The sequence below is a fragment of the Callorhinus ursinus genome, unplaced genomic scaffold (genome assembly GCF_003265705.2).
Source record: "Callorhinus ursinus isolate GAN/ISIS: 27379988/994484 unplaced genomic scaffold, GSC_fseal_2.0 scaffold12, whole genome shotgun sequence".
In the NCBI taxonomy this organism is placed as follows: domain Eukaryota; kingdom Metazoa; phylum Chordata; class Mammalia; order Carnivora; family Otariidae; genus Callorhinus; species Callorhinus ursinus.
Genome location: NW_027397074.1, coordinates 75,300,398 through 75,315,933, shown reverse-complemented (window position 1 = coordinate 75,315,933; position 15,536 = coordinate 75,300,398). Strand labels below are relative to the sequence as shown.

The window sequence follows — 15,536 nt, the reverse complement described above, 5'->3', positions numbered from 1 at the left end:
GGACACTTGAGTGTGGTTGGTAGCGTCGGGCAAGGACGAGAGTGTTGACCCGGCCAGGCCCTGGCTCTCTTCTCCGCAGGGTGGGGGAATCTGGGGCAGATTGTTTCCCCTTAGGCCTTGGTCTCTTTAGAGAGCAGGCTGAGCTGGCTGCCATTTAAGGCTTCTTCTGTCCTCTAGACTCATGCCTCCGAGGCACGGAAGAATCCTGGGCAATGAGATACATGAGGAGAACCCCAAAATGTCACCTTCAGTTTTGGAAGGGTATTTGGGAGACAGCCATGTCCTGCTTTCTGTGGGGCAGGCGTATGGATGCCTGCAGAGGAGTGCCAGTCTGTTACTATTTCTGCTTGTGATGACACACACAGCCCTGCTGTTTCCATACCTCACCAGGTACGCGCCTCCTGAAAAGAGAGAAAATCAGCTTCGCAAGTGCATGAGTGCTGCAGGCAGCTTTCACACTGGTAGCTTTCTTTAACAAAGTAACAAAATACATTACTACTTAATTATGCAGTTTCCAGCTTTTCTCCTGACAAAGTGAGGCCCCAGGGCTTATTGAAAAAGGGATTTGTGATCAGCCAGAGCCCACTCAGGTTTGTGCAGTCTGGGGACACTTCCGTCCGCTCTTGTGCCCTACTAAGTAAAGGCAATTATTTTAGCCATTGCAAAAAAAAAAAAAAAAAGAAAAATTAGAGGTGGGGTTTTATAAGACCACGTGCCCCTCTGGGCCTCATGTCTCCCCTAACTCTCTGGGCTCCTTCTCATTCTCAGAAAGCATGGCTCACCCCAAGATGTTCTTTGGGCTCTGATTTCCCAGGGGTCTTTCTATTGAAGCTTCTTTTATATTTGAGAAAGAGAGTGATAATCTTGGCCAAAGTTGGATTCTGAAAATGGAGTTGGTGAGTGATTTTCAGTGACATTAAAAAAAAAGTTGTTGGCCTCACATCACTCTCTGTGTCTTAGAAGCTGTTCTCCTGGGAGCTTCACTCCCTCCCTGCCTCCTTTCTCCCTACCCCCATTCTTGACATCCCACTTTATCAAGTGAAACTGCTTATCACTTATTTACCCATGCCTCTCAGCCAGCTGGGCGTCTCCACAGAAAATTCTCCATCCGTACTTTCTGCCAGGGCAGATCTTCCCTTTATGGACAATTTCTTACAACTTCCCTAAGACATCATTCCATACACCACTCTCTTTCCTTAGCAGTCGGGGGCTCCGTGTGGATGTGTAAGGACACACGTGTTACTTTCTAGATCACTTTTTTCTTCCTTAAGAATATAGGAGTTCCTGGGGCGCCTGGGTGGCTCATTCGGTTAAGCGTCTGCCTTCGACTCAGGTCATGATCCCAGGGTCCTGGGATCGAGCCCTGCATCGGGCTCCCTGCTCAGCAGGAAGCCTGCTTCTCCCTCTCCCTCTCCCCCTGCTTGTGTTCCCTCTCTCGCTGTGTCTCTCTCTGTCAAATAAATAAATAAATAATCTTTAAAAAAAAAAAAAAAAGAATATAGGAGTTCCTAAGAAGAATGAAGGTTTAGTTTTTACTTCCCTTCATGGCAACTGGTAAAATCTGTTCTTTAGTAAATATCATTGAAGATTTCTCCATATACTGAAGCCTATTCTATTTTGTATCTTCCGAGCAAGCTTCAGAACTAACCATTGACTTTAGAATTCTTACTCGTAGGTGTGATACTGCTTAGGTCAACTTAGTGTAATGTTGAAGTGAAAGTTAATACTTATTGTTCATTTCTCTGAAGTAAAATACTTTATTTTTCTATGCTTTCAGTTAGTGTTATGCTAATCTGCGGAAGGTTCAAACTTAGCATTTGATTATAACTTAGTTACAAGTACCAATTGTCTATATTTACACTTAAAGTGAAGCAGCCTCTAGAAACTTTTAAAAAAAATCTTTTAAAAAAAAATTGTACACTTTTACTCTATGTGCATTTTGCTGGTGTTTGTCCCTGAAAGTGACCTTTGCTGCGTTAACTCCTCCCTGGTTTTACTTGTGTTTCAGTGAGGAGTGTTTTGGCTAAACCTGTCCTTAGTTCAAAAGGCCTTCCTTATCCAGAGTGGTCACTGTGCTGCTAGGCAGTGATAAGGTACTTACTGTGCATCCCAATGACCGGATGACCCACACACCCATCATCTTTCTGAGCTCCAGAGCACACTCATTTGTACTTGGATCCTGACCTTACACACTATTTCCCATATGCAGTCTTGATGTTTGGTTACAACCAATAACCATCCATCACTTTCAGGCCACGTCAGATCTGCTCACTGCTATCACGGAATGAAATATGAGCACAGCTTTTCAACCTAAGTTCCTTTTAGAGGTCCTGAAGGACACAGCTACAGTATATCAGATGAATTCAAGGAGACCTCTCGTAGGAAGAAGGCGGCCCGACGTTGAAAGGTGGGATGAAGCCAAGGCGCTGATGCTATTTCTGAGGTCCTCAGTCAGAGTCATTAGGAACAACGTCCAGCTTCTACTTGGCACCTTCCTCTCACCTGTGAGGTGAAGGAGGACCTTATTTATTAGTTCTTCCATTTCTCTTAGCCTCTCAGGGTTATAGCTTTATCATCCAAATGCCAGGAAAGCAAAAATAAATTTCATCAATTGAAGTTAAATTCTCTCGACATTCTAGAGATGGGGGACTTTTGGAAAAGGCTAGAATTTTCTTCTAATCTCTTCCATCACTAAGACAGATATAGTGTACTATGGATTTTAATATGTGCTACTTTATTCAAATGTTAAGAAGGCAAAAGAGTGTTATCATGTACTATGATTATTTGGGGTTCATAAATATGAATTTAATAAAGTATAACCAGATTAAAGCCCTTTACATATGTGAAAAATCTTCCCTGTTGGTGGAGGCTTAATAGTTATTGGACAAAAATAGTTGATGGGATTCTGTAATATTGACACTAAAAAGGAATTGATATTTTTCTAGTTTTAGAGGAATACTTGGATATTACTTTAGAAGGTGGACTCTATTTTTTTTAAAAAGTGTTGGCTACTACATCCAAAGATCAGAGTATTAATATATCATTACTAGAGAACATATTAATTTTGAGTTGCATAGATTCTCAGGAGGATATCTTCAAGAACCTCTCTCATCCCTCCTGTGACTATTGGCATATATTTCAGCTGGCTGAAAGTAACCTACCGTGACTGGGGAAGACCAAGGAAGACCTGTGAACTTGGCTTCTCTAGCCCAGTGCTCAAAGCAAATTAACCCATGAAATTTCTCTTAACACTGATCCAAGGCTTACGGCTGATGTTCTAGGAAATAGCTATTGCTTAGTATAGGGCTCTGATTTGACCCATAATATAAATACTTCTGGTTTATTGAGATACTTACGATGTTGTTTTGCTGCATCTAATAAACACTATTAGATACCTGAAAAGATAGGAAAATATTCCCAACTCCAAAATTGACTGCCGGGTGTAGCAGGGGACAGTAAAATGGGCTTTCTTCCATTCCTTAACATGTGTTCCTTAATTCGGGGTTGGAAGAATATTGAATGATAGTTCACAGCATCACCAGACCACAGGTATCAACCAAGTATTTATTAAGCACTTCATGTATTTCTTGTACTAGAGCTTTTATTGAAAGATGGGATGTAGATAAAGTAAAGAGAAAAAAAAGTGAAAACACAGCCCCTGTGCTTGTGGCTTAAGGGCAGAAATGGGGTTTCCACATGTGCAACAACCAGAGAACAATTTCACAACCACAGGTAAACAAATGGGCTGTCGGGGAGAGACATCTGGTCCCCGCGCTGTTTATAGCTAATTCTAGGGGGGAAATAAGAGAAATAGAACCAACTGCTTCGGAAAGGAGCATGTCCCAGTCCTCTGGCAGCAAGGTGCAGGTTTTCTGCCAGGAGGGAACACTGGATAGGGGGCTGTTTGTTTTTTCTCCAAACAGGAAACTCCTTCCATGCCAATAGTAGCTTCAAAAGGATTGCTGCAGCAGATGGAAAGAACCCATAGGCATTCATGTATTCAGTTAGCAGGGACTAATTCAATTTGAGGATTAACCCTGTCATTAGAGAAAAACAAAACCTATTTAAGTCTCCCATCTATGGTTACACACTCTGAGCACCATTGGCACAGGTGGTGGTTGAATATTAGACCATTGTAGCATTTCATGGCCTTCTGATGCCGCTGATGGATTAATCCCAATGAGGAGGAGATCCTGGAAGTGTGTGCTCTGAGTCCTCCACTCTGTATTTTGGCAAAGGAGGAGAAGCTGGTAGACCAGGTGGGAGGGATATGGGGCTAGAGTTAGATAAGTGAGTGCTTGCTTGACTGGAGGAGGAAAAAGAGGAGAGACAGTGTTTTTTTCTTACATCTGATTATTAAAGAGAGATTCAGGGTAAAGCTTACCTTAGATAGAATTCTTAATTCAACTCAACAAACACTTGTTGTCTGCATCATCATCTACTCGCCTTTCTTCCTCCTGCTCCAAAAAGCTGATCCTTGAATAAGCAGTTGTCAGCCTTTTGCATTTTTCTACTGAGATACTCGTGACATAAACAGATGATATTGCATGCAAAACACACGTCCATAGAGGACACAGGTAACAAAGGCCATTCATGGCCATTTCCCAATGCTAACCAAAAGTCAGTGTCAACCCTCTTACTCAAAGCACATCACAATGTAAGCGCATGATGTGAAAGACTGAATTTTCTAAAAACAGTCACAGCATGAGCTCCCATCCCACACATTCTTTTTGCAGTATGACTTTGACATTATTTTCATTGAGATGTGGGGTCTGGGTTTTCTTGAATATGGGCAGACTTAATTAAGACTGTAGCAGAAGTGACACCCCATGATTTCCAAGGAAAGGTGACTTCCACGAAGCTTTCCGGGGATGGTTGCTTTTGAAACCCAGTCGCCATTTTGGGAGGAAGCCCAAGAAGCCATGGAATGTCATGCTCAGGGAGCAAAAGCTCCCAGCTGAAGCCAGCACCCAGTTTCCTGTCGTGTATAATCATCTTGAAAGTGGGTCTTTGAGCTCTCAATGGAGCTGCCCCACCTGATGCCAGGTGGAGGGAAGACACACTTTTGGCTGAACCTGGCCCCAATAGCAGACTTTTGAGCAAAAGTAATTGTTTTGTTTGAAGCCACTGTGTTTTGGGATGATGCAGCTCTGTGACTGCCTAACAGTTACGCAGTCATGGAGAGCTGATGCAGATTTGTGCGTCATTGTAAGAATAATCTTGAATTTGTTCCAATATATTAAAAACCCTCAGTATTTTAGCTATTAACAAATAATTTGGCACATAGCTTATTATCAGTTGTCAAAACCTCCTCTAGGCTCATATTAAAATGCAGAGGTCTTTCAAAATATCTAATTCCTCCTTCCTCTCACCTCACCTTGTTGTGTATGACTATGTAAAATAATACTAATTACAGTCATTTTCATGAGCTGCTTCTCATTTATGCCTCATTAGCATAATTCACAGTAGTTACCCATACCATTAAATGAGTGTTAGTTACCTTTGCTGTATCTGATGATTATACTCAGTTCCATTTTGGGGAGCTAAGCCTTCACTGTTTGTTGTGCATGTCCCATGACTGACTGCTTACAGAGTAGAAAAATTGGACAGAATACTTCTGATAAGGAAAATGCAGGAAAAGCTCTGCAGAAGTAGGTATCTAAAAGAAGTAGGCTCTTGAGCAGCTGACAATGCAAGCCATCCGGTGACTAAGCAATAAGTGACTCTGAATAAAGGAGAAGTAGGAAGATGCCCATCATGATCAGATCAATGGAATTGTGAATGCAACATCTGCCCTGGGTGCGCTCGATATGCAGTGTCTCCTTTGGCATAAAAGGTGTTGGACCTTGAAGCCTTAAATTGACTTCATTTTGCATGTGATGCATTCATGAAACTTTTATTTGGGGTTGTTTTAGTGTTTGCCCACCTTGCTCCAGGTTCAAGGGGAAACAGCATGGTGGAAGGAATTCTAACATAGGGGTCAGATGCAATAACATTAGAGAAAATGTAAAAGAAACAAAGAAAAAAAAATAAGAGTCTCTCTGTCATCTGGATTGCTAACTATCTGTGTGACCTTGGAAAAGTCCATTTACTTCTCAAGCCTGTTTTCTCATCTATGAAATGAGAAGTTTAGGCTAGGACCCAAAATAGCTCTGGAATGTAGAATATGACCGCTTCTGAAGGGACAGTTCTAGGACGTGCTTCTTGCTTCACGGATCAAATATTTAGGAGTAAAAAGTATGCAGAACTTGGCAAAGCCAGATATATATTTATGCTTCTCAGTGCAGCAACTGATTTCTTCCCCAACCCAGGGCTCTACAAGCTATTCTTTGTTCGATGGTGGTGGTTTGTACTTTTAATTTTTTTCTTCCATAAATTTTTTAAAAAAAGATTTAAGTGACTGCTATTATTAGTAGGTGACAAGCAGTTTGGAAATAGAATATTAATTTAAGAACTGAGAAATAACATGAAAGCTTAAACTTTTAAAATAGACCTAAGTGTTCAGAGTTGAGACTATATGATGTAGTTATTTCAGTTGATTTATTGGGAGCTCATATACGTGACTTTGCCAAGCCCTGTATACATTTTATTAAATATTTTCATTGGCATAGCAAAAACCGCAACCTTAAACTATCCCTTTGGAGGTAATCAGATGGCAAACTCTACAGTTGTAATTGCCTTAATCTAACCTTCTCATTTCATAGGTGAGAAATGGTTCTTTTTCTGTGTCATGAGGTCAAAAATGTCAGGATTCCATGGTGTTCTACATAGGAGACTGTAATAGTCAGTCCTCTGTTCCTTGAGCTGATTTGAAAGGCAGAGTCCCAAAAGTATTGACTTCATCTTCATTTTTCTAATGAGAGAACTGACAGTTGGTAAACTGTAACTTGCCCAAGGTTACAGCCAGTTCATGGTGCTCCCCGGGACTCACAGGCAGTCTGATTCTTGGCTCAGTTATGATGTATCCCTTCCTAATTTGGACTTCTTGCCAAAATGCCAGTTCTCTAAGAGGATGGAGTTTGCTTGGTACGGAGGTATCCCCAGAACCTCAAACAGGGCCTGGCAGGGCAGGAACAGGTGGCCAGCCAGTGACCCTATGAATTGTTTTGTCCCTATCCTGATTCTAGTGCGTAGCCATTGTGCCTTCATGCACAATTTCTGAGGATATCCAGACTGTTGGGAATCGAGGCCCTAGAGGGAGAGAGTAAGAAGGAAGATGGGGGATTCCTTTCTGGCAATCCTGACTTCTCAGTCCCAAGATGTTTACTGGATAACACTTTATTGGAAGGCAGAGCACTGAAGGAAATATCAACCATTTCATATGAATTAATGGTTCTGCTTCTAAGCTCTAAAAATGACAGATCTCTCAGTTCTCCATTCCCTTACTCTCCTGCCTAACTACATAAGTTTCTGTGATTTAATTGTCCAAGAAACTTACTATCCATCTACTCAATTACCTTTACATCCCATCAGCAATTTGACTTCCCTTCTTTGCATTTGGGATCATGATTTCCCCAGTTGGAAAGAGTTTTGAAAAAGGCAGGAAGGTAAGCTTGGAGCTCAAGAAATAATAAAGAATAATACTGTAATCATAACAACTCATTATTTGTTTTTGAAGCTTGATCTTTCAGAAGGTTATTATCTGGAGTTGAATACTAATAGATTCAAGCTCTCTTTATGCAGAGGAAATCTTAAACAGCAGTGTTCATGGGGAAGGACATTAATCAGGAGAGAGAAGTGAGCCTTGAGCCTAATAATGTTTGCATAATAGCTACCCTTGGGTGTATTGCTTGACTACAGAATATATATCCCCGCTTTCCATCTCCAGTACAATTGGAAATTATTTGTGGTTATGATTCTGTTATATGATCTTCTACCTGTTCATGGGGACTTTAAATCGGGAGGCTGCTGGAAACCAACAAACGTAGTAGTACTTGTGAATGAGTCTGAGGTAGACATTTAAAGAGGCTATAATATTGGGCAATCCGGAGAAAATGAGCAGAGAGCAGGTCATAATTCTCTTTCCAGGAGTGGGGAGGGTGGGATCAAACTGGCATGGTTGACATTTATATGCTTCTCTGGTGTATTTTTACCTCTGCAATGGTTCCTCACCACCTGCAGGATAAACTCCAAGCGCCTTATCTTGACAGAAGAGGTGCTCACTAGCGGGGCGGGGGGGTCCCTCCGACTCCGCAGCACCTTATCTGCAGCCACTTCCCACCCCAGGGAGGATGATATACAGCTCTTCGAAGGTTCCCTTAGACATCACAACTTAAACTCCATGTCTTTGTTCAGATCCTACCTTCTTCTTGCAAGGATTTTCCAAATCCTCTTTGCTAGTTAATTCCACTTACCACGGAAGAGTTGGCTTGAACTTCGCCTCCTCCAAGAAATCTTTGAACTCCACAGCTAACCAATAAGTTTTCCCCCAACTTCTGATATTTTTTCTTTCTTTTCGTTCTTCCTCCCTTCTTTTCCTTTCCTTTCTTTTTCTTTTCTCTCTTCCCTTCCTGCTGCTCCTCAAATAGACTTTGTCCTGGGGAATTCCTTTATTGTCTTGATTTGCTGCTTATATACACCAAATTTTTTTGCAGAAGTGCTTTAAATTAATGAACTCATTTTTCTTCTTTTCTCTCTCTTTTCTCTATTTCTCTTTTTTCTTTTCATTTCTGGGAAGTGTTTCAATATAATCTTGAAAAAGTAAGCACTCTATTGTTTCGAACTTATAAAGCTTTCATTTGTCGGTTTTGTTCTTATGATAGAGAGATGAGCAAGACAGCTGTTTATTTTACAAATAAGAAAACTGGTTCAGAAACATTGACTTGTTAAGCTTACATGTCTGCTAAGTTAGAGATTAGAATTAGACTCTAAGTCCAGTGCCTTTTTAAAAAAATATTATTTATTTATTTGGAGAGAGAGAGAGTACACATGCGTGTGCAAGTGAGCAGCCCGATTGTCACCATAATGCGGGTCCCTGTGTCCAGTCCAGGCCTCTGTCCAGTAGAGCTCCACTAGCTCTGTAAGGCCTGGAGAAAAGGGAAGGAAATAGTCTTTATAGGTTATCAAGTTTATAGTATTGTGAAAAGGCACTGCATTGGGGTGCCTGGGTTGCTCAGTCGGTTAAGCGTCCAACTCTTGATTTTGGCTCAGGTCATGGTCTCAGGGTGGTGAGACTGAGCCCCAAGCCAGGCTCTGAGCTCAGCGGGGAGTCTGCTTTAGAGTCTCTCTCCCCCTACCCCTCCCACTCATGCTCTCTCTTTCTCTAAAATAAACAAATAAATCATAAAAAAGATAAAAATAAAATGATACCTTAAGAAATAAGATTCAAGTTACTTCTAAAATTTTGTGCTATTCAAGCCGTACAATAATCTATTTTTTCGGTAGTCCTAGAACCTGGGTATTTGTTTTTCTAAAGGACCATTTCCAACCTAACGCACATGTTCCGTTCAGGAACCAACACTGTCATTAGATGCTCGCACATCCTGCCCTCTCTGAGAGTCCCCTCCTTTACCTCCCAAGTGACTTGTATGTGCGCTTCGATTTTTGCCCCTGGAGCTACATGTTTTTACAATTAGTTTAGATTTCCTAAGTCTTTGAGTTCTTTCCGTAAGAGTCGCCAGTGGATTAGATGCTGACCGCATGGTTATTTTCTTCAGAACATAAAAAAGCATCCATGTTCTTTCCTCACTACCTCCAGTCCTCTTCATTTCCATAATGGTAGGTGTTTGTCTCTCACTACAGAGCAAAATTATTAGTGATTTTTGGAACCCCGAGAGGACAAAGTGGAAGGAACTGGAAAGAAGGGAGCAGAAGCAATCACGGTTAGGCACCCAGTCCACCTCACAGATGAGTTGAGAACATCCATACGATTTCATCGACCATTTTAGTCCTTCTGTAAGATTTAGACTTGCTGGTTGACAGATGTGGAAACCGGGCTCAGAGGGTTTCCGTGATTCACCCACAACTTGTGTCAGAGCTAAGATTTGAATCTAATCTCTGTGGCTCCAAGTTTCATGAGGGGGTGTCCAGGTAGGATAGAATGGGTGCCCGGGTAGCGAAGGGATGAAGAGAAGGCTTTAGCCTGTTGCAAGATGCAACCTTTGGCATGCTTCTCCTTCCCTGATTCCTGCCCCAAATGTAGACTATTTCTACAAAATATGGATCCAGCCCTTGGGGATTTTTTAATGAGAGGGTCTTCTACTAATGGGACATCTCTCTTTTGTCTCCCACAGCAATTTTGCAGGCAGTAATAGCTGGTGATCTTATGAAGGTAAGATATCTTCCTACCCAAACTTTTGGTGATTCTTTAAGAACTTTAACATCGTTTCTCACCAAATATTCATGATCTCTCGTATGTCATGTATCATCCCCCTGCCTGTGCTGAATGACTTGGAAGGGGAAGGATGCTCTTTTGACGACTGGGCAGGGAGGGCCAGAGGAGTCTTCACAGCATCTCCACGTTTCCCAGCAGTGGAGAATGTATGCAGGGGTACCAGGCTGGTTGTCTCGACTCGTTAACATGGGCTGCACGTTCCCTGGATGCAGTGCTCACAGTGTCGGGAATTCCTGCTCTCTAGAAGCTGATATTTGCAGTTTAAAGGTTTCTTTTTAGACAGGTCTTGAAATGAGTGCATCTGTAAGTATTATCTGGACAACACCCAGAAATACATTCTCCAGGCCAGAGCCTGCAGCTTCCAGCATGATTACAGTTTTGTACTCTGGGGATCACAGTTAAACCAAAAGAACATGCTCCGTCTCATCTCCCTCGAACACTTTAATTCAAGCTTATGTTTTCTTAGTTCAGAGAGAAGGAAGTGGTCACTGCTGCCTCTAGAGGGAGTGCACATTCTGGGGTCAGACTGCCTGGGTTCAGATCTTGGCTCTGCCATTCACTGTAGGTGTGACTTTGTATAATTATCTGATTCTCTCTGTGCCTCAGTAAACTTGAATAATGTTGCCTCTCTCCTTTGTTGTGAGGATCAACCGTAACAATACATGTAAACCTCTTAAGACTGTTTTTATTCCATAGAAGGGACTCTAAAATGCTAGCTAGTAGTGTTAGTCCATGTTTTTTTAATAAACATAGTGGAGATGCAAATATTTGTTATGTAGTATAGTCCATGAGTATTCTAAAAGCTATATTTGGTCTCATGTCATTTTCAGGCATTGGGACTCGTGACTGCCTGTATATCCCTGTATAACCCACATTGGCATCGATCTGCTCTATAATATCAGCAGCTGTGTAGGGACAGAGGCTCTGCCTTACTCACCAGCCTGTGGAGTATGGTGCCATTGCAGATCGAGAAACCAAAAGCCTTAAAAGAGAGCTGAGAAGCACTGACCTTGCATGCAACTTTTTTTGAAGCCCGTCTGTTGAATCAACTGAGAAACCTCTGTGCTACAATGTTAACAGGTTACTCATAGGAAAGAAATGGTGAGAAGCTTGCAAGCTTCTTGATAAACTGCCATCTTTAGACACCTAATTCTGGAAATGGTGCCTGTGGCACAGTCTACATCGAAGAATTGTCACCCACAAGACAAAAGGACTCTCCAAGCAGTGTACCTGGGAGTTTGATGCTATTGCCAAGCAGTGGATTGAACCAATATTATCCCAGATTCCCTGCAAGGCCTTATATTAGATGCTTTGGGCAGTAAGGCGTGATTCCTGCCCTTGCAGAGCTTCTAAGCCAAAAAAATGTGCAAACTACTGTACGTTTGACATCTTCTTATCTCATTTTGCATATGCTTTTAGTCTAGGCAGCATATTTTTGGGGTCCCTGGTGTATACAACCCCACTTTTTTTGTACTTAATAGAGAATTATTTGAGATATGGGAAATTGCCATATTCAGTAGGTTGTCTTATTACGTTCTCTGTTACAATCATTTCCTAAGTGCCTAAGAGATTACTTAACCTTATTTATGGAAAGATGAAATACAGTGACTTAGTTTTTCTTTCTCATTCTTTTTCTCTTTCCTTCCCAAGTTTTTCTTCCCCTTTTCTTTCTTCCTTTCCACCTTCTTCTGTTTGTCTGTTCCATACCATGCAGAAAGCAGAAGAAATATTAGATATTAAACTGTGTGTGTGTATGTAAGAGAGAGAGCACACAGCAGACAGCAGAGAACCGAAGACCCCAGGGGCCATCCAGTGTGAAGGCTGTGGAGAGCGTCTGCTGTGCACCTGAGTTGCATGAGATACCCACGGACTAACTTCATGTCCGCAGTGTCCCAAAAACCCCACAGAAAGGCAGCATCCAGGCAGCTGATGGATTGGGTCTGTGCTTCTCCATTGAGCCCAAATCCCTTATGGATCTGCCTATGAAGAGAAGGAGTGTCAGTGTAAGACTAAGGTTGAACAGTACTGGATAGGCTTAGATTCTTTCTGGAAAACTATTAGCTACCTCTTGCTGTCCTATAGCCTTGTAGTTTAAGGAAAAAGTCCTCATATGTTCTTTACTTCCATTCAACTAGTCCTTTTTGGCCTATTTTCTAGGAAGCCTTCCCTGACTCTTTTTTCACCCTGTGAGAACCTCCTTATGTTCCTCTCCATTCCTGTATGTGTCTTTGTGACGTCTGTCTTCCCCATGGATGGCGAGGTCTTGAAGCCAATGACCAAGTCCTGTTATATCTTTGTTTCCCTGGCATCTGCCACATGGCAGTTCCATGGCTGGATATGAGTTTACTTTCTGTGACCTTATGAGAGGCTTACTTTTTTTTTTTCTTTTCTTTTTTTTAGTGTGCCCTCTAACTTCTTGGTGATAGATCCATTCCTTTTCCTTGGTACCTGCCGGGTTATTGTATTCTTATTTGTCCTGAAACTACCTCTTAGAAGTTCCAGAAAGACTCTTTTTGTTCTCCTATACTGCAGTTTGGAGAACAGGGACCCATTTACACTTTCTGTAATGTTCAGTATTTCATGAAATCAGACCGCATCCTCATTTTGCCACGTGATTCTTGGGCTGCAAAATCTGTTGGTCATTTTCCAGTCTGTTCTCACAATATAGGTATTTTAGGTTTCCCCTGCCACATTCTCTGAATCCTTTGGGTTCTCGTCCTGTGGATCATCTCTAGCCTCACTGGGTATGGATTGGATGATTAACAGAAGGCGTGCTGGCTGGGTTGCAGATCTGGAAGAAGAAAGAGGCTGTACACACGTGTACCACCATCTCCCACGGGAAAATGGGAAGGAGCTTCTGTATTTGGTAGCTAGGTTCATTAGAGGTTGGAGAGAAACCATAGGCTCGGAAAGGAGCTTAGCTACCAGACACCAAGCTCTTCCTGTCTCCGGCCTTAATTACTCTTTCACTCCAGAGAAAGCCGAGCCAACATAGGAAAGTGTTTCTTCTCTTTGCTGCCCTTCACTCTCTTAGGACAGCGACCAGTGCCCAGAAAAGAAAAAGACATCAAACAGAAAAGAAATAACTCACTCAGCACGTTTCAGCTTCCACATTTTAGTGCCCACAGACCCTCTCCAGAGGGAGGGGAGACACTGGCCAGCTATCCGAGTGCTAACACGGTGCAGGAACGTTGCTTCATCTCTTTGACTTCTCAGCGTCCTCTGAGGCTAGAAACATTTGTGGTTTGCTACATCACTCTTATTTTATCACCGGTTAGCTGTACTTTCCCTTGTTCCGGACTCTGCCTGAGCTGCTTTTCCTGTGTCTCTTTCTCAGCTAATGGAAAGCTATAAAAATGGAGGCAGTCTGCTAATTCAGGGGCCGGACCACTGCTCCCTCCTCCACCACGCAGCCAAAACCGGCCACGGGGAGATCGTGAAGTATATCCTGGACCACGGTAAGTAGGCGCAGCGAACCAAGGGGCACTTATCCACAAAGCAACTGAACCGTCTAAGCGGGCTCTCAACCCGGCTGTCTTCAGAACAGTAGAAATGCTCCCCACCTTTGAGCTGACACCCCCTGCTGATGTGAGGCGGACGGAACCACAGACCGCTGACCCATGTGGGTCGCTGTGACCGAACGGCTCCTAGAAATAATTCTCATATCCAGGTCTTCTCAGGATATTGGTGAGCTGATTGATTGAAAAATAAAAGACAAAAACAAATGCGTCCTGACATAATATGCTGGATTGTTTTGGGAAGCGCTTTAAGTTGCCTGGTTGGGACCAGGTACCAAATCCATGCTCGTAGCTGATCATTCTGAGGATTACATGAGCACGGCTTTTTCCAGTTTTTTGGCTTGTCTCTCTCTCTCTCTTTCTCTCTCTCTCTCTCTTTTTTTTTTCTGCTTGGATCTCATTCATCTTTTCAACTTAAGCCATGCTTCATTCTCTTTGAAAACATCTGGGACTCCCATATCTTCCGTGGTTAGACAGTTGCTCGAACTAGCATATACCTTAGCATATTTCTCTCATGGTCCTTTAGAGGCATGAACACACGGAGAGATCCCATATCTTGACCAGTACTTTCAGCTTCCCATGTTCATAGTGTTTCTAGGAATTAAGAACAGGAGTAAAGGGAAAAACCTGCCTGGCTTGGCTATCTTTGAGGGGGAAAGGATTGGAGCAGCCTCTAGGTCTGCTGGATGTAGGTACACAGAGATCCTGGAGGACTTTCTCTGCGCCCTAGCAGTGAAGCTGTGGCATCCAGATCCAGGCTGAAAAGAGTAAGTGTATTTGTAGACGTGCACTGTCCTTTTTGCTCCTCTTTTTTTTTTTTCTTTTTTTTGAGGGAGAGAGAGAGCATGCGTGTATGAACAAAGGAGGAAGAGAGCGAGGGAAAGAGAGACTCTTAAGTAGGCTCTATGCTCAGCACACAGCCCAACATGGAGCTCAGTCTCACACCCCTGAGATCATGACCTGAGCCAAAATTAAGTCAGACGCTTAACCGACTGAGTCACCCAGGCACCCCCACTCCTCTTTTTATTCACTTCAGCATGTCTTTCAGTCAGCACATATTTGTGGAGTGCTTAACAGGAGCTACCTGTTAGAGACCGGTGTGTACACACACACACACACACACACACACACACACACACACACACACACAATACAGTCACTATTTTCAGGCAATTGAGGCTAAAAAACATATAATCATATGCAGAATTAAATTGAAAATGGTTCTATATGGATGTTTTAAGTCCTATTGTAAAGCCACAGGTAGATAACATAGCTACCATTTGTCACACACTTACTCTATTTTCAGATGCTTATACTAAACATCCTATCATTTAATCTTTACAAGGACCTTGCAAGGTAGGTATTAGACTGTCAGGTACATTTGACTCATCTTGTTTTGTCTTCAGTTCCTTCTCACCGTGATGAGTTTGCTTGAACCCTTGGCCTGAGTTATGGTGGAGAGAACAGTTTAGGAAAAGGAAAGCATGTGAAAGCAGGATGGAGATCATTAGACCATCTCTTTCCCCCTTGTAGGCTGGGCTGGACAGTCCCAAGCCTGTCTGTGCTGGAAAGCTCAGGTGGTAAACTGTATTCCTTGGTGCTGTGTCTGGGATATGAATCCTTTCATCTGCTGTTCACCTACCCATTCGACCCACTGCAATGAAAGAATTTGGGTGGGGGGAGCA

The 15,536-nt window shown here is 42.5% G+C and overlaps 1 protein-coding gene across 11 annotated transcripts in view; it reads left to right on the top strand.

The window, feature by feature from the left end:
* Positions 1-15,536, top strand: part of DGKI (diacylglycerol kinase iota) — a 453,062-nt gene that overhangs the window by 413,563 nt on the left and 23,963 nt on the right. For all 11 annotated transcript variants that reach the window (XM_073899243.1, XM_073899251.1, XM_025854834.2 and 8 more), the window contains 2 exons: positions 10,233-10,270; positions 13,671-13,791. In XM_073899243.1, the coding sequence (XP_073755344.1) occupies positions 10,233-10,270; positions 13,671-13,791 (159 nt within the window). The remainder of the gene's footprint in view (positions 1-10,232; positions 10,271-13,670; positions 13,792-15,536) is intronic.